Consider the following 22,449-nt stretch of genomic DNA (forward strand, 5'->3'; position numbering starts at 1 on the left):
TAGTAAATAAGACACATCATATGGGAATGACTTTGTTCAGCACCGAACGATGCACTTTTAATCGATAACCAATATCTCTGAACGGCAAGAGGGCCGGTTATAACTCGGGATAAAAACACCCTCAACGCCCGTAAGATACGATAGTTCTAAATTAATCAATATCAATTTCTCATCATTGGAACAAAAACTGCGAGTGGCCGAAGGCGGCGCAGCCTTCCGCCACAAAAACAATGCCGTAAGTAAAATAGTTTCACAGTAGGCGTGGATTTTACTGCAGCTTGTAATTCCGAATTTATTCTGAAGCCAACGTTACGCGCTGACGCTTGCTTCAAACATTTTTTTACGCCGAATGGACAATGCTTCAAGTCAGCCTCCAGATTTCGGTCTTTTGGTTCCCTCGTTTCGTGCCTTGCAATTAAAACCCACGTTTAATTTTTGCGCCCTTCAGCGTACACAGTAAACGAAAAGGGTGTGTGCAGTAACTTAAGCCCGAGACACGTACGTAGTTTTTTACTCCACTAGAAACTCCAGGGGAGAGGATATTGGCTATAACCATCTATTTCAACTTAATTCTCCAACCGAACTTAAACCTTATACGAGTATTATCTGGTTGATTACAGAAAATAATATCCTTTCCCAGTTCTTCACACGTATTCCGACATTATTTCATTGACGATGGTACTTTTAGTCTCACTAAAGGTGAGGTGAGAATTTTCTCCCGATGATTTGTGAGTCTGATCAATATGTGACAATTCGCCGTGGGACGGAGCTCGTTTATACGCAGCAGATCCTGGTATAAATTGTCAAGTCAATATAAACACGGTAAAAACTGTCGCCCGAGCCGTTCGAGGGAATTTTTCTTCTGCGGTCAAAAAGATTTTACACCGTTACTATCGCATGGATCGACGATATCAATATAGGGAAATCGGCTGGTAGGTGCCCCGAAAAAAAACGCTGGATTCATGCGTTAAATTCTAACTGAGCAAATCGTGAGGCATTCGTATAAAAAATAACGATATGAAATACCAAAGGCTTGGACATGCGTCTATCCGTAGTGATGCAGTGAAGTATGTATAACGTGCTTTTGAGCTGTGCATCGTACTATATTGCCTCGAACGGTATCTACGAAATTCGGCATCATACGACGAATCTGTCAAATTAGTTTCTTCCAAGAACATGATGTAAGGCTTTACTTTCCAATGGAACTCGCGTCAAACAGCTAGCCTAAATTCTGTACAACCTACAGTATTTAAAAATATCGTGTCAAAAAAGTGGCTAATCGTAAGAGATACGACATCTTACCGTGCCATCAAATTGTGAGACTTTCAAGGTATTATCAAGGTACATACGTAACAACGCTTGTAGATAAACCGATACCTCGCGATTTTCATAGAAATTCTAATCTCGCCTTTTCTCGAGAGGGTTGCACTAATATTTGCAGGGAAATCAATGGCGGGATATGTGGCTACACCGTGTCTTAGGGTGTGCAAGACGGAAATATCACGTTGTGTGCGTCATGTGCGTATATAAATTGTGCGCTTCAGGCGGGTGGATAAAAAAGCGTTATATTTGGTGACAAAGAATTGTCACCCGGCATGCTTGACTGGGTCGGAAAAATCGAGACAAAGCACGTGGGGGGCATTGTCTCGAAATTAAACGTCATTTCAAACAATAAGATCGATTCGCAGACCGTACAAGTATGAACATGCGGCGATTCATCGTTGATCGCGCGGGGGCAAAAACTTGTCGAGTAATTAGTAAATCAGATTTTGTTTTATTTCCGAGCACGGAAGAGAATTGAAAAAAGTTACCCAATTAAAAACTCGCCTTGAGCAACAACGAGCGGAGCTTTGTCCCGGTAATCTCTCCCGCGGCCTAGCGGGGTGCTAATGATAAACCGTTTAGAGGATTTCAAAGCGTTCATTAACACAGAGCAAATTCTAACCGGGTATACGCATTCGGGTCGTATACTTAATCATTCCGAAAACCGTAACTCGGCAACTAAGCTCTGAAGCTTTCCCGCGCGCTCGTTACACTGAAAAAATATGGCACCGAGCTCCGCGCTTCAACCCATCTCCGACCGATCCATTTAGGCTTTGTTCGACTTCGTTCCATGCACGAGACTCGAATGAAGAAATCGAGGAATCCTTCCAAATTGCGTATTCCGCGGAAAGTTTTCTGTGAATTTCGCCACTCAACGCCGGCAGATAGGCAACCGATGACAGCATTTAAATATGCAGGAGTACAAGATGTAGCTGCGGTTGCCTATCCGCTGGCGTTGAACGGCGAAGTCCTCCGAAAACTCTCGGTATATCGATTCCAATTTCAAGCTCCAGAACATGAGAAATTAGTCAATTCTCTTGTTATACGTACCAAGGATTAGGAAAAAGTTTCGGTTCGGTAGTACGAAGTGAACAATGTAACACTGCTTCACGCCTCGTTTCTCGAGTCCGGGGTGAATGTCGCTGTTTGGATAACATACGTGACAACCTTTACGCACCGTGCACCCGGGTTCCCTCAACGCCCCTAATTGGCCACCCGGACTGATGGACAACGATCGTTGCAACACTTCGTGTCACCTTATTACGTACATGTGAGGTGCGGGCGGATTCGTTGCGTAGGATGTTTTTGGGGAAAAGGGGGAATAGGACGACCACGGGGGTTGGTTAGAGTGCGAAGGGCGGTGGGAGGAAGGGGTAGGCCGGTGGCCCCCCGCCTTCTGGCCCTCATCGGCCAAGCCAAAGACAACGGAATCTCGTATTCAGAGGCAGTCGGCGCGCAACCCTCCACCGAGAAGGGCGCATTCGACCACGCGGAATTCGCGAGTTTTCGGCGGGGAAATCTTAGTGGATTAGAGCGAAGGCTTAACCTGAGGATTATGTTTGCGAACGAATTCTGGCTGACTGATAACGATAAGAGGATTCGTTTTTGTTGATCAACGAATTATTTTTCACTTTTTCGTTCATTTTCTTGTAACTTTTGTTCTACTTAATTTCATTTTTGGATGGACGCCACGGGGGCGTCTGCAGCAGGAAACGCGGTGTTACCGACATCCGCGTCGTTCATCAACAAGAACCTTCTGGGTAATTGAAAGACAGCAAAAAAAAAAAGATAGAAAAAACAATATCAGATTATTAGCGAAAAAGAATAAACCTCCTTTAAGAATAACCTTCAAACGAAATAAATATATGCAAACTGAAAAAAAAAAATCTGTGCGTGACATTCTAACGTCAATCAATTTTTTATAAACTATTCGTATGTTTGTACATCATTAAAATGCCAAAGACCAAACTGCAAAAAACAATTATAAATTATCCAGACGTAATTTCATTAATGTTTAATTTTCATGGATGATAACAATACGGTTTAATACCTACGGTGGTTATTCTAAAGAACGCCTGAAAAAGTTTGGAATTGAATTTGGGTATTTAGCCGGTTTCAATCTAGAACGTGATCGCCGTATACAGGCTTCTTCGCTTTCACGGCGATTAAACTAAATTCAGGTGCCCCGTGAAACTGCCTGACCGCGTGACACGCTCCGTTGAATTGAGATTAATTTACAAAGTGAAATTGTTTTAATTTCGTGAAAATTTCGTTGCTTCGCGTACTGAATTCAATAGGGGAAACGTCCCCACGGTGAGCGACGGGGAATGAGTTGAAAAATTATCAAACATTATTACTACTGTCTACAATTTTTGATTTTTTTTTTTTACAAAACTTACTCACGGAATGAACAAAACAGCACGAGACTTCAATTATGCTGGTTAAAACGTTACTCGTATGTTTTATATCCTTACGGATTTCGTTCCCAATTTTTAGTCGAAAATAAAACCACTCAATTTTCAGCCGCTTATGTTATACACGTTCTTCGATGAACCTTACTCACGATAAAAGTTTCCAACTAAGTTGAAAGTGGCAAAGCTTGGCATCCCTGTAAACCATCCCGAGATTCGAACGCCGCGCCGCGAATATAATGATCTCTGCTGCTTTTATATATTGAATTTTAAACCTTCAGAGCTGGACCTCGACTATTTGGAGAGGAGAGGCGGCGAGGTAATCCCGTGCGAAAATGCAGACAGTGGTTCGAAGGAGGAGGAAAGCCCGGCGGACAGTCTCGACCGAGTAAAGGTCGTCTTCCTCGGGGCACCGGGAGTTGGGAAATCCAGCATCGTCAGGGTAAGTGGATAATTGTGTAACATCCATGAAAGTGGGACTTGGGAGCTTGTGAACTTGAGGAGCTGCAAACTCGCGAAAATTGAGGACTGAAATACCTTGTGAAACATCGCGCAGAGTCTTACGAAAACCGTCCGTATTCTCCGACCAAATTTAATACGAGTCCATTTCCCGCGAATATTTCAATCGTTCAGAGACTGTTGCGAGTGTATATTTGCACCATGATTCGCAAGTTTGTTCAGCCATATCCGCAATTTTCATACTCAAATAGAATACACGCGGTTATACATTCGTAGACGCGAATTTCAAATCCAATGTAAATTTTCGCTCGTGTAACTGCAGTAAACATTTTTATAGAATTTATCACCGCAATGCAGGTATGACGGCGATGTCACTGTTAATTAGATGTTATTCGGGAATTGTTTCAGTTCCCGATGTAATTTACGTCTACTATTCATATTCTGCTAACTACTAACTGGTGTTACAAACTGAAACAAGCAAGTGATTCTGTACAACAATATTCATCGAAACGTTGTGCAAGGATTTGAGAATCAAATTAAACCGGTATTCCATGCCCTTCGAATATGATAAATAGTAAAATCAATCACGTTTCCACTGTGGACGATTTTAATGAACTATAAGACAATGAATCACGGGTCTACTTAAGTGACGTATAATGCTAATTGACACGGGAAAAAATGGTAGATTGTGAGAATTAATTTCCAGCCAACTCCTTAAGCAGATAATCAACGTCAAATTTATTTCTACGTAATATTGCTTCACATTTAGTTTGGAGTTTTGTGATTCGTTTATCTTGTTTAAACTTCAAAATTCACAGACTCGAGCGATGCCTGACCTGCGTTTTTGCACTGGCTTAAGCTATCAACAATGATTGGATTTTCCACAAGGTCGACCACAATAGAATACGTAGAAACAGGTTGCTTTCGAAAATATGTACTTCCTCAAACTTGTATATGTATACACTTGTATAACATGATAAATATTTTCCAAACGAATTATAAAACTTTAACAGAACAGTAAAAGGGTTCCAATAATGTATAATATGTTTCGGAAATGTGAAAAGGATACAGGTTGTCTCGCTGAAACACACTCGTATTGCTTTTGGTATACAAGACAAATTCTAGCGATCTTCTAAGCAGCAGGCAGAAACTATTGTAATAAGCGATTTCGAGGCGTTCCGAACTCGACAAAATCCCGGGCCAGAGTGGCTCTACTTGGTCTCGACGCCGCAAAGATAAGTTTCATGTAATTATTGACGAAAGTGAGTCAAGTACCGTACCTACCCTCTGTTACGTTACAAATTCAAAATTTAAAATCGATGCTTCTATGATCTTACGAATAAGACGAGAACGATACTGGATAGCAAGCATAAAAAAGGTTCGTTATTTTAGAGATCAATAGATTGTTCGAAATCATTCCTAAAGTTGTTGTTGGAAGGCGGAAAGAAAGAGAACAGAAAAAATAAAACGAATTACTGGAGGAGATGAACGGAGAGATGAGAAAGTTATCGGTTGACCAGTCAATTTTTCGAGAGATGGAATCCTCCGGTCGGTCCCTTCAGCGTTCGCTGTTATTCTTTAGTATTTTGATTGAAACAATTGTTTTCATTACTCTGCTTTGGTGTACTTCTTTCGCTTGTGCGAAAAAAAGAAAAATAACCAAATAAACGACAAGTTTGATTCGGTCTTATTGGTAGACATTCGACATTGTATTATAACGAGGATAACTGTAGAAATAAAATTCGAGGTCTTGAGCTCTAGTTCCGATATCTATTAAACAATACTAATACTCGTTGCATGTATCGCAGCGTCTGTTTTAGGAGAATAATCAAACATGAGAACAGCCGCTGATGTAAAAGCTGGCTGGAAATATTTTTAATAGAAAGAACGGAGTAAAAAGGCCCTAAGTGTTTTGTAGTGTACTTTAAAAATCATATTGTGCCCGGAAGGTGATGAGAGATAATCTTTTCTCTCGCATTTCGACAGTTCGTTATGACAGTAATTTGATGACTCGAATAATTATATTGAAATTGTTTTTTTTTTTTTTTTCATTCGAGCTCAAACGTTTCGTCGCGTATGCTTCTCTTTTATCGCTGTTTTATTTTTACTGAAGCTATCGGTAGAATGATCGTTAAAAATATCAATCGACAATGTTTCGTTTAATAGACGTTTATTCTCATAAAAGATGTAAACAAAGCCAAAATACTGATTACTGTATGCTATAGGATAAAATAGTAGTTCGACCATTTGCACTTAACGACAAAGGTTGGGAGAACTCTGGCAGGAGCTTGTATTTTAACTGCGCAGATACGAGGTTGAGAGGACCCGGTATCAAACAAGGACGTTGCCATTCTTGCTGGCCACCGCAGCATTTAATTAAAGCATGCAATTTGTGAGATAGAAATTGTTTACATCGGTAGCCCGCGCCGCTCTATTCCCCGAAGGAAGTTATCGATTTGACAAAATATCCTCGAGAAATGCCGGGGTAACCCAGTTGCGATGGAAGAGTGACGAGTCACCTACGATTTCCAGAAGTTTGAAAATTACACGACGAAACAAAATCCGAGAGAGGAAAACTCTCGACTTATAATCCATCGCTATTATCCGTCGTCCCAGTTAACTTGGAAAACTGAGAGAAAATGGCCAGCTCCTGTCTTGTCGGAAGAGGATTGGGGTTTTTATTTTATTTTTTTTTGCATTTATCGAGCTCTGCAGGGCTGCTCGGGAGAGTTTATGTGTATTGTTAGATCTAGACTAGCCGTCAGTTCGAAGCGGCTAGCTGCTTCGGCCCTCAGGGCTGAGAGTCTTCACTTCTGGAAAAAATTTTGAGAATTCGATTCTGCGTTCCCGTATCTGACAGGACTATGCGACGACAATGGTTTTTATACGTGAGGCGACTTGAAGCTGGTTATAATTTCACTTCATTTTTTCCCCACTTCCGATACGAGATTTGGCACTGTAGCGTCACGTAGGGTATAGACCGGAGGTTTTTCTTGTAAAAAAAAAAAATAAATAAACTAAACCCTACCAAAAGACGGTGTGAAACATCCTGCGTTGTGGAAGAAAGACCTGGGGGGAGACTGTGATGTGAATTGAAAATTACGAAGCACAAAAAGACGAATAATGTTGTGAGAATACCGAAATCTTTTCACCTTGTGTTAAAGAATTGCGGAGCGACGGAGCGACGATAAATCAAACCTTCTGGCAATAGCCTCGGAGGAATAGGGAAATAATGAATGTTGTTTGATACTTTTCTCATCTGCAATCCCGCACGCAAAACTTCATCTAACACCATTTGGCCCAATTTTCCTGGGGTGATTTATCTTGAGGGTATATACGAAAGAGACATCCAACGCGTATTCTTCGAACGGTTTTCCAATGTCTGAGGAGCCAAGAGATGTCACCCAAGCTTATCCTGAGAAAACAATGGCAGACTTATGATACCCGTTGCGAGCAACCTCATTTCAAGTTAAGGAAGTGTATCTAAATCACTAATAAGCGTAGATTTCCGCTTGGAATTGCCGGAGCTGATAAACAGGAAAAGTAAACAACGAGTCAACTTTTTCGGGAATATAAAATGAGAAAAACACAATATACAACAAAAAGAGAAGAAAAGAACGTAGCTTTCGCAACTGTGAATGATTGATGATACAATTCAGCATGTCATATTCATCCGGTGTTATAATTAAGCTCAATCTTCCGCGCTGTAACGTGTCTACGCATATCATTCAAAGGCTCAACTCGCAAGCACCAACTCCAATATTCTGAAGCACCGATCTCAAGAAATTAAGCGTGGGCTTACGGGATTTCGCCTCTAAAGTAATCGCTTATGAACTGAAATTAACGAATGAACAAACGGTTAAAAACCGCGCACAAAGGAGTGCTCCGAAGAGTGGGAAAGTTTAACGAACACAGTCATACAGTTCGCGCTTTTTAGGGTGAAACTTACTTTTCCCCCCCTTGGTTTGACGGTAGAAATCCATCGGCTGATTCCGTTGGTGTAAAAGCACGGACGGGGTGGAGGATCTTTTTTTTTTTTTTTTGAGGTGAAAAAACAACCGGGGATGAAGTTCATTGTGGGTACATACATACCTATATACCCAAAGAAATTTCATCCTTTCGAGCAACTTTTATCGACCGCTGTGCAGGACTTCTCCTGCGGGTAAAGTTAGATTGAACCACGATGCTTGAGCGATGCTGCTGATTGTCAACTTTTTCGAGGGGGGTCACGTGGGCTCAACCCTATTGGACGAGGTTCGATGGAGTTCGGAGGGTAGGTGGAAGGTATATCGAATGTCTTCGAGTCCGCCGCCCGTAAAGCTTCGTCTCTGTGTACCTACTTTTGGCCAGGAGCTACAGAGATGGTGCGAAATGACCCTTCCAGCCGACCTTTCGGCTACTCTATCTTGTCACCCAAAAGCCACCCCGTCTCCTCTTATCTATGGATGTCCCGAGTTTCGAAGCCGATGCTGGGTTCGCTTATACTGCGTCAGTGTGTCCGCTCCGTGTCAAATTTGCTATGTGTGTATTGGGGACGAGAGAAAAGGGAAAAGGGAAAACACGTTAGAAAATCACCATTTTGGAAATCACCATCAAGAGACTAGCGATTACATAAAAATTGCCGCTGCGGCTTACCGAGATGTGCTTTTTCCCTTTATATATGGATACAGAGGTAACCCCTGAATCCGAGTTTAGGAGGTCGAATATATTAGAATTATTTTAAAACACGACGGGACTTGTAAAGTGGAAGGTGGAAAGTTGCTGAGAAAAATACACGATATTGCGGATTATTTTTGTAGCTTTCTCGCACTTTGACTATGATTATATTTATAGCCTTTCATAAATTATAATATTATACCTATATACGCTCATTTGTAAGGGTTATGCATTTTTTGCGAACGACTCCACGTCATCGTTCGTTGACATATCACGCTAGATTTTCCGCAGCGAAAGAAAAAAAAAGGAAAAACTTTCGGAGGATCATCCGAATGTTATTATAGTCTATGCAGTGCGGATGCATGTTAAGCATGATCACTCGAGAGTGCTTTTTTCTAGAATGAGGCACTTTTGACGTGCTAGTATATAAATTTGCGCGGTAGAAATTGCACAGCCTGCTCTTCAAAGAGCCTTTAGAAATGAACGAGTTTAATTTTCTTTCACGGACTTAAAAATTATTTTCAAAGTGTCAGTTGACGGTATAAAAAAAAAAAACAGCGCTGGATTACCCGTTGCATGAATTACCGCCACTTTGAGAATCTTCTTGTGTTTTCGGGCTTCCGCACGAGAGTTTAGGATTCATCCAGAATCGCTTCGAAAATCCCATTTTATATACATTCACAAATCCTCAAAGACACCTCTCATTTCGAATTTACGGTTTGGTGTACAATTTCTTCACGGTTTCGCAAGTGTGGGTATTTCCGCAACCTCTGAAAGTCCCCCGAGCTTTTTTGCACGTATCATAAAATGTTACGGTATCGCTTCTCTTAGCATTAGATATTGTCAAAACAGAGGAAGAATGTCTCTGAAAAAAACAAGTCACTTGTATGTTGGTTAGGAATATAATTGATCAACGTGTGAAAGAAATTAAATTCAATTATGAGAAATTGTTCCACAGCAATTTATTAATATTTCGTGTCAGGATTTTAGCCTCAACGTGGAGCAATCGCTGACAGAAAGTATGGTGAATGGTAGATTAATTTGAAAGCGTATAACATAATAATTACTTGTCCCTTGAACTTGCTGAAAAAGAACTTCATTCTTATTTACTTTTTGTAAATAACCCACCTATCCATGTATTGGCGATCAGAAAAATATTCGACTTATAAATCATACCTTACAAATCACCGCCTTCCATCGTCTCTTTATATCCCCGACGCAAAGGAACTCATTTCCTGTACGTGATTGACTTCCGTTAATTTCCTAACGCGGTTCCGTTCCCGGAATTACATCTTGTTGATCGAAATCTCAGAGATCATTTCGAGTTGTTTGAGTTGGCCCAACATCGATGCCGAAAAAAACTTGTTCGAACCCACATTGACAAAATAAAGAGACTGGCTCGCGGAACGATTGCATCTGAGAAAAAAATGGCACGGATTTTGAAGGAACTACATCGAAAGTCAGATCTGCTGATATGGCCGATGAAAATTTATTTTGCAAAGAGAAGTCGATATGCGTAAAAACGCATCGATGTTCATTGTCGCACATTCACTTCGAAATTCGGATTGCATCAGATCAGCCACCAATTAGGTGAACGGTCACCTCGATAAAACGAACCGAGTGCTATGACAACAAGTTAACAAAGCTACCGACAAAGAATCCCCGGCTGATTAAACACCGGTAAAACAATTCCCTGAAGCAATTTCGGCCGTGAAACTGAATCGAAACTACCGAATCCGGTCACGTGCTGCGTCGCTGAATGCAGAACAGGGCTGAAGATTGCATCATCAAGTTGGAACGGTTGAAGGACCATTATTCCAGGTGTTCTCTACAGATTTTCTAATTTCCGTCTCCCTCGACATGTTGCTTCTCCCTTGATTCTGTTTTGAATATCAATTAAATCTCTCTACAAATTTCTTGTCGTACACGTGTGAACGTTTGCGCAAAGTCATGCGATGCACGAGATGAGATCGGGTACAAATCATGGTACGCGATGTGATATTAGGATGCTCTTGGCCTCAACGTAAGTCCAATTAATCCTACGTGCCGCGCATGGGGCCAGAAACTGGCGTGTCGGTAGATTTCGCGTTTCTGCAACTGCAATGAGAAGAAGAACTAAGAAGACGATGGAAAAGATGCGCGGAATAGAGGTGCACAGATATAGGCGAGTAGCGCGGCGGAGATTCCGCGGTATAAGGCTGATACCATCGTATTCGCGTACAGGTTGCACAAAAGTGATACATGTATGATATAATACGCATGGATAACGGGTACATACGGACTGAGTGGGACGTGCATTTCGACCGATCCTTGCCAGAGAGATAAGCTCGAAAAGCTTCTTTTCATTTCCTTTCAGAGATGCAAGTCGTCGGTGGTTACATCAAAAATTTGTTACAGTGACAGCAAGAGTTGTTTAAGACTTACGGAAATCTCTCCTATTAAGCTACTTCCGCCGGTTTGCGGAAGTGAAATTTCCTGCGCCGAAAAACATCGCGTTCTCTACAGGAAAAAGCATCTTGGTCATGGAAAAAGAATATCCAGTTCTTACGCTCTGTGCCAGATTTCAATGGCAAGAATTTGTTACGTTGGCGGCTTTTTGCATTACCTACTGAGGTCGTATAATGTCTAAACCTTTTGAAGCTTTAAGTCCATGAAGTATCAGAGATAAGTGAAAGATGTATTTGATTTCCAAAATATAATTACCACACGTATTGGAAATCGTTGCGAAAAGAGAAAGGAACGAACGGTGTAGTCACGCTCTGAAAGTTGGAAGAGGAAGTCTCGATCATTGCACGGTGAAAAGACTTTTTGAATAGGAATATGTAGTACTTGGACTGAAGTGGCCTTGACTTTTAGGATCTTTTAAAGCTTCTTTTCAGGACCCAGTCTTACATCTCTTATTCCAGTTTCTTATTCTTGCCATTGTGTAACGCGCCTTACCTCGCCAACCTCAAAGTGGATACAAAACCTGACTTGGCGTTCGGAATACATGCTAAAAATATTTCATTTATCAAATGGTGCTTACACGATGTAGTTTAGGGGTTTGTGTAAGGGTATAGGACAAAAATAAAAGGGGGAAAAAGTAAATCCACGGTCACTTCCAAGATAGCAGAGAAAATAACTGCTGCCTATGATTTATGTGTCTTTTTAACCGGTGCTGCTTGTCGGATAATCCTGCTGTCTCAGGATACTCGTGTGCTTTGCGTCAGTGATTATACAGTGGTTCGGTTATTCTTCATTTGTAACGTACGCGACATCGTTGAACGAATGAATCAGGGCCGCGTGTTACATCCAATCCTGACTATGTTTTCACGATTTTACATACGAATGTAATTTCGAAGTTATAGTATAATATATAATACGACCGTCGATATCTGGCAACTGTATAGTTAGAGATGAATAAGTTTCGCATCTCTATGTATGAGGAGCTAATTTATTCGAATCATAAGTTGAATTGTTCACGACTGTGACGTAAAGGCTCGGCGGAATTCCTGCGAACTTTTTACCACATCGACAAAGTATAGCCGGTAATTAACTCATATCAGCAGAAATTCTTAAAACCGGTGAGCAAGGGATTTAAGTTATAGGATTGAAATGAGCCTGGCTCTTGATCCAAATTACCAATTCTGTTGGCGTTCGGAGGAAAAACCTTTCAGTCTGGAGATTTATATTCCATTCCGAGCTGTCACCAGATTAGATATCCATTCATGTTCAACTACGTTATCCGTGATTGGTATCGACTCGTTGATATTAGTCTGAAAATGGCTAATCTACATCAACGCAACTTCTCGCAGTTTCTTTACAGCGAAAGGAAACCAAATCCGCCCGTATTTATTTCAACCGTCGTCTTTAGCCCGCACCCTAAACCCTTCGCCAAGACTTATAAATATAAAAATTGCTTCGCACAGCTGTCTTCTCCGAGCCACTAGAATCCTCTGCTCGTTTCCCTTCTTCGTTCGTGTTTTATCATATTTTTTTCTCTGAGTAATTCAGGGGAAAAAAAACTTTTTTAAAAGAAGTGTATATATCAGGGCACAGTAAGTTTTCTGAATTCATCCCTTCAATCTCCATATAAAATAGTCTCCACCTTCAACACGGTTCGTCACTTTACTTTATAAGTATAACACTTTTTCACCTGAGAAAATTGTTCGAGCTGCATTAACGTCGTTTCTAGTCTGATTTCTCACATAGGCATCCAGCCTCCAGGATCTTCTTTAAAATGCGAATGCGTTGTGTATTCGTGAATCGAATAGCTATACGGTATCACATACAGACCTGTGTATTTTCAACGTTAAAATCTCAGGTGAAACGCGTCGCGTTCCTTAGTTACCAAGTTTCGATTGACACCTGTCTCGGTTCGGCGGATCAGGAAAGAATACATTATCTACCGCTGATATATTTTCACGCGTCATTTATTCCTTTCAGCAATTCGTCTGGAGCGAATTCTCCGAGGAATACAAGCCGACGGAACGAAGAGAGACATTCTACCCGAGCGTTGTGCTGGCGGATCGACTTTACGAACTCAAGATCTCGGATCTACCCGCCATTCCATATTTCCCCGTCAGTTCACACCTCGAATGGACCGACTTCCGTTACTATGGATTGAGGAGCGCTACTGCCTATGTCCTTGTCTTCGACCTGAGTAATCAGGACACTTTTCAGGTGAGCGTACGTGAATATAGCGTCATTCATTTTTTACCGTCAGATATATTGGATACTTATTTATTTGTCCGACAACGCTAGAAGCTGACTGCAAATACTAATTGCCGTTGCTATTATTAGTTACTGCTTGGAGTGAAAAGTACAAGTATTGATGATTCTATCGTTGTGCATTGATGCAGTGGTCTGTTAATAATCGTATCCGACGGATGGTAAAGGGATGGTACAGTACGTTTTGTCTATCGGAATGAACGACGTTGTGAATGCCCAATGTGAGTTAGGGTAGCCAAATATATTAATCGATCAAATCTGACGTCGATACGCTACGAGGTGCAAATAAATGATATACGATGGAACAGACTGAATGTAATAGAACGATGCCAACCGACCCCGGGCAATGTCTGGAAGGACAGGATCGGTTCGCCGTAGAAATTCAGACATCGTTTTCTTCCCTACTCACGTTGCGTCGTCGCCAATACGTCGAATCGTTCGAATGTTCAATACTTATGCATTGATCGTGTACCCGGATTCCATGATTTACGTATATGAGAATAATAATGAGGAACGCTCCGTTAAGTATTCCCAAATACAAAATGAAGGTCGGAAACAGAAAAGATAAATTGATTTACTATTTTACAGAAAACGGTGGATTTGAAGGAACAAACAGGTGGGATTCCTCGTAAACAGTTTCACAAAAATCTCGATGCTGCATAAACTTACGACGTTGCTTATTCAATTTTTTTATGCTACACTGATATCGAGTAATTACCGTAGCGACAAACTTCTCCGGGATTCTTGTTATACGATGTTGACGTTTGATAACTTTTTTACCTTACTCGTCTAGTTTACATATAAAACTTCTGATGGTTTGCTACTTTCATCTGATATAAAATATTTATAATTCAGAAGTCTATCCAGCCGGCAATCATAAAATGTTTGTACAAACTTCATTTTCGCGTATTGCCCGAGGGCTTGAAGATTGCAGACTCTGTACTTTGAATATTCCTGTTTTCTTTTTCCCGACATTGCTTATTTTCTTTTCTACTCGAGCGATATTTCAAAAATATAATATTACACGCAAATACAAATGTATACGCTTCTCTACAGATAATAAAAAAGTGAGATGAATCCCCAAAGTGAACATCGATAGAATATCAAGAAAAAATTACAGGCTTATTTCAAAATCGTCGAGGAAACTTGTTACCTTATAAAAATCGAATTATGTACTGCTTCTGGATTCAAGACTATATTATCCTTTTCGGTGAAGTGAACAATTCGTTTTTCTGCAAAGTTCCTAGTAGGCCGAGCCCTTTCTCCAAGCTTGTCGCGCTGCCATATTGCAAATACCTGTGGAACGTGACTCTTTCCGTTGTGTGCGAGAAACCGTAGGGCCCATAAACGTTCCTGTGATCCTTTAAGTTCTTTGAACCAACCTCTGTTAGAGCTTTCTCTTGTACCTTTCAAAAATTAACCCCTCGCAAAAGTATTCGGTTCCCGCGTGTTCGTGGCTCAGCTTAGAAATCCGAGACGTGCGTGTAGCCAATGTCAAGTTCCCCATAAAGCCTCGACAGACCGGACATCCTGTAAGTCAAGGATGTAGGTTCGTCTCAAGGGCTGAAAAAAGTCAAAAGGCTCACAACCGGGGAGGCAAACAATTTACGTATTTCGAATCAACCGTATAATTCCGGACTAGTAGTCGAGTCCTTCGGGACACACTATTTTCTACACCAATTCGGGTTGACTGTCTATCCGTAGAAGGGAAGACCTAATAAAAATTTCCCAGAATCCAATTACTGGCTTTTATTACAGCCACGACAAATGGAGGTGACTGCAATCCGGACCTTTATTACGAATTCACTACAGTTAATTTTCCGACTTTCGTGCAGTAGACGTTGAATAATATCTCATGTAACAACGCGTTACGAGACAAAAACGCTTTGAGCAAAGGATGAAATGTAGCAAAAATACCGGGGTAAAAGAGACTGAAGAGAACTTCTTGCAAACGTTTGGTAACTCCCTGTTTTCATACCGGAATCGTAGTAGACAAATAAGTAAAAATGATATATAAAAACCGGAAATAAAGGAAACGAATCATTTCATATCCCGCGAACTCGAAACGCTCTTTTTTATCGAAAGAAAATCATTTCAGATGACGAACTGGTTCGTGTGTTACAGTACATCAGAACCCTCCGCGAACAAATTTACGAAGCACGAGATATGAGAGGAGTTCCTCTCCTCGTCGTTGGGAATAAGCAGGACAAACTTTCTGCCAGCGTAGCTTCCGGCACGAGGTACAGAGACATCGTCAATTTGGTACGGAAGCACTGGAGGTGCGGTTACGTCGAGTGCAGTGCCAAATTCAACTGTCGGGTCGTTCAGGTAACTGCATACGAAGTCATACCAATATTATAAGATGTAATCGTAAAGCAGGGCATTTTTTTTAGGAATTTGCACTTTGCTACAATCCTTTTTAATTTGAACGCACATCTCGAGATAAACTCTGAGTAAGTCGAACGAAGCTGTGGACAATAATGACAAATCACCGTAAATCGTTGACTTTTGGTGAAACAATGGACGTCGTATCAGCTGTAAAGAAACGAACAGAGACCGGGGTGAAAAGTAAGGGTGATGTTGACGTCACGTATAAAGAATGAGTGATAGAACGATCTGTCTTGGACGCGATAAGACCGTCGTCAAAAAGGTCAAACGTAAATTTTGAATATATATTAGCCCGGGTTCAACAACTCAGTCGAAAGGTTGCATGTATAAATCGATTTTTAAATCAATCACGGTTGGGCGCGTATTTCCAGAACGCTATTTCTCTTGCATTTTTCATGCTACTTGTCTTTGTTCTTACAAGTATTTTGACAGCGTGTTTTCGAAACTGGGAGTAAAATATATCATGTTGAAAAATAACGACGGCGAAAACAAATATATTGTTTATAAAATTTGAACACGTCGGTGAAAAGTTTTCGTTGCTAGATGACATTTCATGGTGAACCTGGAGTATCAGTGTCAGTTTACAAGCACCTTCCGACCCTTTTGCATTCACGTCACCGTAGGAATGCCAGGGATATAAGAGTTGAGAGAGGGGCGGCTAAATTTATCACATAATATTAGAAAAGGGGTGAAACTCTATAGGACAGAATGTGATAAGGGTGAGGAAGGACGGTCTAAGGTGGTGGAAAATAGTGTGTCGTAATATTGGGGTGGACCGGAGACGGAAGCCGTTGGTGAATGATGGGAAAAGATTTTTGCTTTCACTAGATTTTCGGAATATCATAATGTAAGAAAAAAAGATATCGAAAATCTAGAAATGAGGCAGCGAAACGGTATACGCAAGTAATTTTCAATACGTGGAAATATCTATTCAGCTTCACACTCGAACCAAACTTTACGCTTGACACCCTCGGCAGAGAAACTTGCTCAGCAAGTCAAGTAAGTAAGTACGAAAGACATTTTCTCGAAATCTCAAACACGCGCGACTCGTATCATTGTTCAAAATTTTCGGCAGTCGATGGCGTTGGATAAGTTCTTACCATTAATTAAAACAGGAAAAAAGGGTGTCTCAGAGTCAAAATTAAGATCAATAAAATACAGTTACACAAACCAAATATCGGGATATCGATTTGGTAGACTTGATGAAATGATATACCAGCTCTTCTCCGATAATATCAAAACACCGAAGCTCAGTTTCCGGTACATTCAAATCGGCTATCGCAATGGGACGATACGTCGAAGCTTAAGTTATCCAAATATCTCGTTCAAGTAGCAGAATACTCTCTGTGACGCCAGAGACGCGAAATCAACAATTAATACGGGCTTGGGTCACCGGTAGAGGCGTTAGAATCAGCACAATTAATAACGACCCTACAGCTGCAGTGCGACATATGTGGGCTCTTGCATTATACATGGATTCAATGTACCGAATTAATTCCAGGTGTTCAGGGAATTAATGAAGGGTATCCAGGCGGTGGAAGGAAGACCACCCTCACCGTCGCCGACGCCTTCGCAGCCGCTGAGAGCCCATCCCCATAACTCGAGCGAGAAATGTATTTTTCTTTGACATTAGAGGAAATTTTCTAAGGTATTCAAAGACGCGAACAATCACGATGTATTCCCCTTTATTGTCAGAGGCTCAGTTCGAAAAGCAGTATTAAATTTCGGCCCCAAATCCGCAGCTCAAAACTTACGCAAGATCCCCGTTATGCGTGTCGTATATTATATATACATATACATACATACACACATACATATATATATATATATATAATATATATATATACATATATATTTTTTGGAAAAAGTCGGAGAGAAGTAAGCTCCATATCTCATTATATTCGCCAAGTTCCCACACGATTAGGCATAATACCGTTCAATCGCGTTTTACCCCAGGATCTAGCCCATCCTCAACTTGTACAGATCGATCAGACCTGGATCATCAGTATCGCGTCTCAAGTTCTGATATATGAGCAGTGAGCACACACAATTAGGAGTCCGATTTCGGGTGCGTATTACCGTTCAATATCCAGGCAACCCTTGCCAAACTCTCCAGCGGCTTATAACAACTCCCGGAAACCCGAGACTTCACCCTGCAGGTAGGCTGAGGAAAGTAGGGATGAGAGCGACTAGGTGAAATGGCGTATCGCATGTTGAATACGTATTATACTCATCAACGGATAAAAAACAATATAACATACACGTAATATAAAAATATAAGTTATACCGCGTCGTTACCCAGACACATATAGTAGAGTGTTTAAAAAAAAACCGACTTTTTTTTGTCGAGGAACATTGAAAAATCTTCCGAGTGTCCCTCAAAAATGACCTCGGTAAAATATGAGCTCTTAATATTGATATTTAGAGGTGGCGATTCACAATTTTCTATTTCCCATTTAAATAACATGGGAAAAAAATTTTTAAAAATTTAGAATCTTATTGCTCGAAAACGAATCAGTGTGAAGATATAAACAAAACATGTTCTGGTAGAAAATTTTACGCTCTACAAAAAAGATCTGAATAAAGATTTGCGTAAGGTAAGTCGTTTCGGAGTTATCAGGCCTCAAACATCGAACCGTTTGAATTAATGATGTTATTAATTTATAAATGCTACAAGACTGACTCATATCGTTGATTAATGAAATTTATTAATTAACATTTCATTGGAAGTCTATAGTTTTAATTTTAATATCAATAATATTGTGTATTTAAGTGATATGAGTCAGTTTTGTAGCATTTATAAATTAATAACATCATTATTTCAAACGGTTCGATGTTTGAGGCCTGATAACTCCGAAACGACTTACCTTACGCAAATCTTTATTCAGATCTTTTTTGTAGAGCGTAAAATTTCTTACAAGAATATGTTTTGTTTATATCTTCACGCTGATTCGTTTCTGAGCAATAAAATTCTAAATTTAAAAAAAATTTTTTCCCATGTTATTTAAATGCGAAATAGAAAATTGAGAATCGCCACCTCTAAATATCAATATTAAGTGCTCATAATTTACCGAGGTCATTGTTGAGGGACACTCGGAAGATTTTTCAATGTTCTTCGAAAAAAAAAATAGTCGGTTTTTTTTAAACACTCTAATATATACAACACAAGATATTAAATCATTGTACGCCATTATAGGGGTAGATCCGCTCAAGCAATAGTACCTATATATATTTTATTAATTGTTGAAAAGTTAATAATCATTAGCCTGTAAGTGATTACTAGACGGTGAAAACATTAAATAATAATAATAATAATAATGATATTAATAATATGTGTTATTGTTGTTTACATAAATAATGTTTATGCAACTTTATATCATTATATATGTATATACATATATTACGATATACCTATTAGAGCTCGCCACGATGCAGGAAATGAAGAAATCCAAAATTCGTATACAATGATATATTTATGCACAAGTTTTGAAAATACGGATCAATTTTAATTGATTTAATTAATTAAGCCTGGCATCGTACACGATGCTTGCACTGTTGTTTATAGAATTGTAGCTTGTAGTCGCCGTCTATAGAAAATCATCGTTTTACATGAAACTTGAAGACGAGGAAATATGAAAATTTGTGAGTTTCTCACTGCACAGTGGCGACTAATGTGTACTGCAGTCAAACTCCGCAATAATCAATTTCCCTGTATCATATAAAATATTCACGGTATTTGGAAAGTTGAACTTATCTCACTGCAAGACGTAGGTATTTTTATTTTTATTCGATTGTTCCGTTTCAATGTTCCGATGGGCAGCGAACAGACTGTTGCGGAGTTTAACTGTAAATGGAAAGGCTGTATACTCTGTTGTTGACTAATAAAAATTTGCTAATCGAGAAAACAATCGATGAGATAAAACAACAAGCACCACCTTTTTTGCCCGTAATCCTTGCCTTTTCGCCAAATAAAACCTTCAATCCTGACACCGTTTTCTTTCAGTCACTGAATTCCAAATCTCTGTGATGCCAGACATTGTGCACACCATCTTTCGCAACAGCGGACTTTGCGCGTCTCTTACCGTCGCGGTGTTAACGGAATTGGAACGAGAATGCTGAAATTCCTCATCGGAACGCAACGTCAGTTACACCGTGTAACCTCAAAATATCGAAATTATGCTACAGCTGGGACAGGAAACATCGGACTTGGTCAATCTCAGACGCTGCAGGTTTCGAACATTTTCTACAAACCTCAGTAACGATACTAAGTCAAATTTACTTCCTTGAAGTGTGAGAAATGAAATAGATCAATCGGCGAATTTAGAACAAAGCTTAAACTTGAGAACATGAAAAGATATACACCAACTATCTCATAACAAAGAGATGAACATTCTTAAATCAGTATAAAGTTGAATTAATTCGTATAGTAATTATAACCAACCTAATAAAGAAAGGAATGAGATTTACGTCAAATAATAGCGACATTACCGATTAACCGTGAAAATTTCGAGAAATCTAAAAAGCTCCTACTCAGGTTATAAAAGTCTAAAAATCTCGCACGAAGTAAACTCGAGAGTCTTTGAACTGATTTACTTGCAAACAAGCTTCCTAAATGTTATAAAGAATTCACAGTAAACCCTCACAGATAGAAGTAAAAACGGACAGGTTTTTTCTCTCCGAACTTTGACATATTCATCAAAGGACTAAGCACGACCTCTCTAACGAGTCTCACTGTGACCGAAATCTTCTTAGCAATCCGCTCAGAGTACAAACAGAATACCGTTCTCCAATGTTCCAATCTGATTAAAGTATGCAAACCGTAAAGGTGAGCACGACTCGAGGGACGCCGAGCACCAGCACCGACCTGAAAGAAGCCCTCTGCGAGAAAATACCGCTTTATCACGATCTTCTGAGGAACTTCCGCCTCCGTCACGGTGCATGTGTCGTTAGTCATCTTACCGTCGACGACCTTTATCAGGGATTGTCAGGTGTCAGCACAATGGTCAGAGAAACTTCGGAAATCGATCAAAAACTTGGGGTATGATTTTCCGAACCTTTGTTACGGTGGCTTTAAAGCAAAAGCGAGCTAATTGAGTATAAAAAATTTTGAACTATTGCTGACAGACAGCAGGTGATTTTTGTACCGAAATTTGATCTATTGGCAATAATGATGCTTTTCTTTTTCTTCGTCAACACGGCAAGTGAAGTGTTTCGTAAATACAATAAAAAGGTTAACCGGTTCATTCTCATTTCCTATCAATAACCCTTAACTTATCGACCGAGCCTTTGGAGATTTCGAGATTGTAAGTATCCCGTTGGAAACAATCTTTGATCGGTGATTGGAAAGTAAATTATTCAGTGCTGAGCATAGATGGATAAACTGCGTTATTGGGTATTTTACTCGAGGCATGATAAATGGTTTCAGTAATGTTCAAAGTTCCGAGACTCGAAAAATCAACTTGCGTGTGCTACTTTAATGTAGAGAGTGAAACTGTAAGAGAAAATAAATAAAAAGAAAAAAAAAAACAGGGCGCGAGTGGAAAACGGAGTTTATCATTCACTGCTCTGGGGCTGCAGAGTTCCCCAAAGCAGAATGGCAAACAGTATAAATAATGTCGAAGTGGAAGGCGAAGGTCGCCCGCCAGACAGGGTGTCAAAATAACTCACATGAACCTGCGATTTCGCAAAGACCTCTTTCCATTGTTCCTTCCTTTAACCTTCAAAGTTCCTACAGGAGTTTTGCTCGGCTCTTGGCCGCATGACTACTAATTAATACACATTAGCTCGCGGGTTGGAATAGAAAAAGAAAGAGCGAGGGATATGGAGAGGAAAAGGGGGAGACGGGGGAAATATTTCAATTCGTTATACGGCTTACTAATAAAATGAATTTCACCGAGCACACCGCTCAGAGCGTAGAGCTGCTCCAGGAGCCCTTTCGTCCTGACAGGTCTGAGAAAATAAATCGTTACCACCATGAACAAAACACTTCGGCGGCTGTAATTATGTAACGACAAGTCGGAGACGTACCCTTGGGTATAATTACCGTAACCTCGTTACGGTGCACGGCTTGTCTAATACGGTTATACGAGTAATTTCAGATCAAACCACACGGACTATTACCCCACCCACATTAACGTTTCTTAGTCACGGATTGTTCAGCAGCGGAAAATCGTGATGAGAAAGTTTTAAAAAATGTCTATATAAAGAATATCTCCTCTTTATCTTGCTACTGAAAGCTCTTATAACAACTCGAAGATTTGTTCGTTACCTCGATAGCATCAGAGTATTAGAATCAGCTTACGATTAGTTATAATCCAACGGTATCAAATCGTGATCATACCTTGTAAAGAGTACGAGTCCATCAATCGTTGGTAAATATGAGGGTAAATAATTGAGTTGAACCAATTGAAAAATTGCCTGAAGGGTAAAAAGTTTAGGTGGAATGAGAAATTTTCAAACGCTCTGAATTGATGCTAGGAGTATCTGGAGTGTGTAAAGAGGA

General features: G+C 40.2%; 2 protein-coding genes across 13 annotated transcripts in view; one reads left to right on the top strand and one right to left on the bottom strand.

The window, feature by feature from the left end:
• LOC124301049 (uncharacterized) overlaps nucleotides 1-22,449 on the bottom strand; it is a 97,467-nt gene that overhangs the window by 18,362 nt on the left and 56,656 nt on the right. The gene's annotated exons all lie outside the window — the stretch shown is intronic.
• Nucleotides 2,774-18,373, top strand: LOC124301063 (ras-like protein family member 10B). Of its 2 annotated transcripts, XM_046755739.1 has the most exons (6): nucleotides 2,774-3,083; nucleotides 4,016-4,176; nucleotides 13,275-13,511; nucleotides 15,684-15,887; nucleotides 17,449-17,595; nucleotides 17,904-18,373. In XM_046755739.1, exons 1-5 carry the CDS (start codon nucleotides 3,005-3,007, stop codon nucleotides 17,572-17,574), a joined length of 807 nt encoding a protein of 268 aa, XP_046611695.1. In that variant the 5' UTR covers nucleotides 2,774-3,004; the 3' UTR covers nucleotides 17,575-17,595; nucleotides 17,904-18,373. The 2 variants fall into 2 exon arrangements, with proteins under 2 accessions (XP_046611695.1, XP_046611694.1); XM_046755738.1 differs by having other exon boundaries at nucleotides 17,449-18,373.

This window comes from Neodiprion virginianus, chromosome 3, assembly GCF_021901495.1.
Source record: "Neodiprion virginianus isolate iyNeoVirg1 chromosome 3, iyNeoVirg1.1, whole genome shotgun sequence".
NCBI lineage: Eukaryota > Metazoa > Arthropoda > Insecta > Hymenoptera > Diprionidae > Neodiprion > Neodiprion virginianus.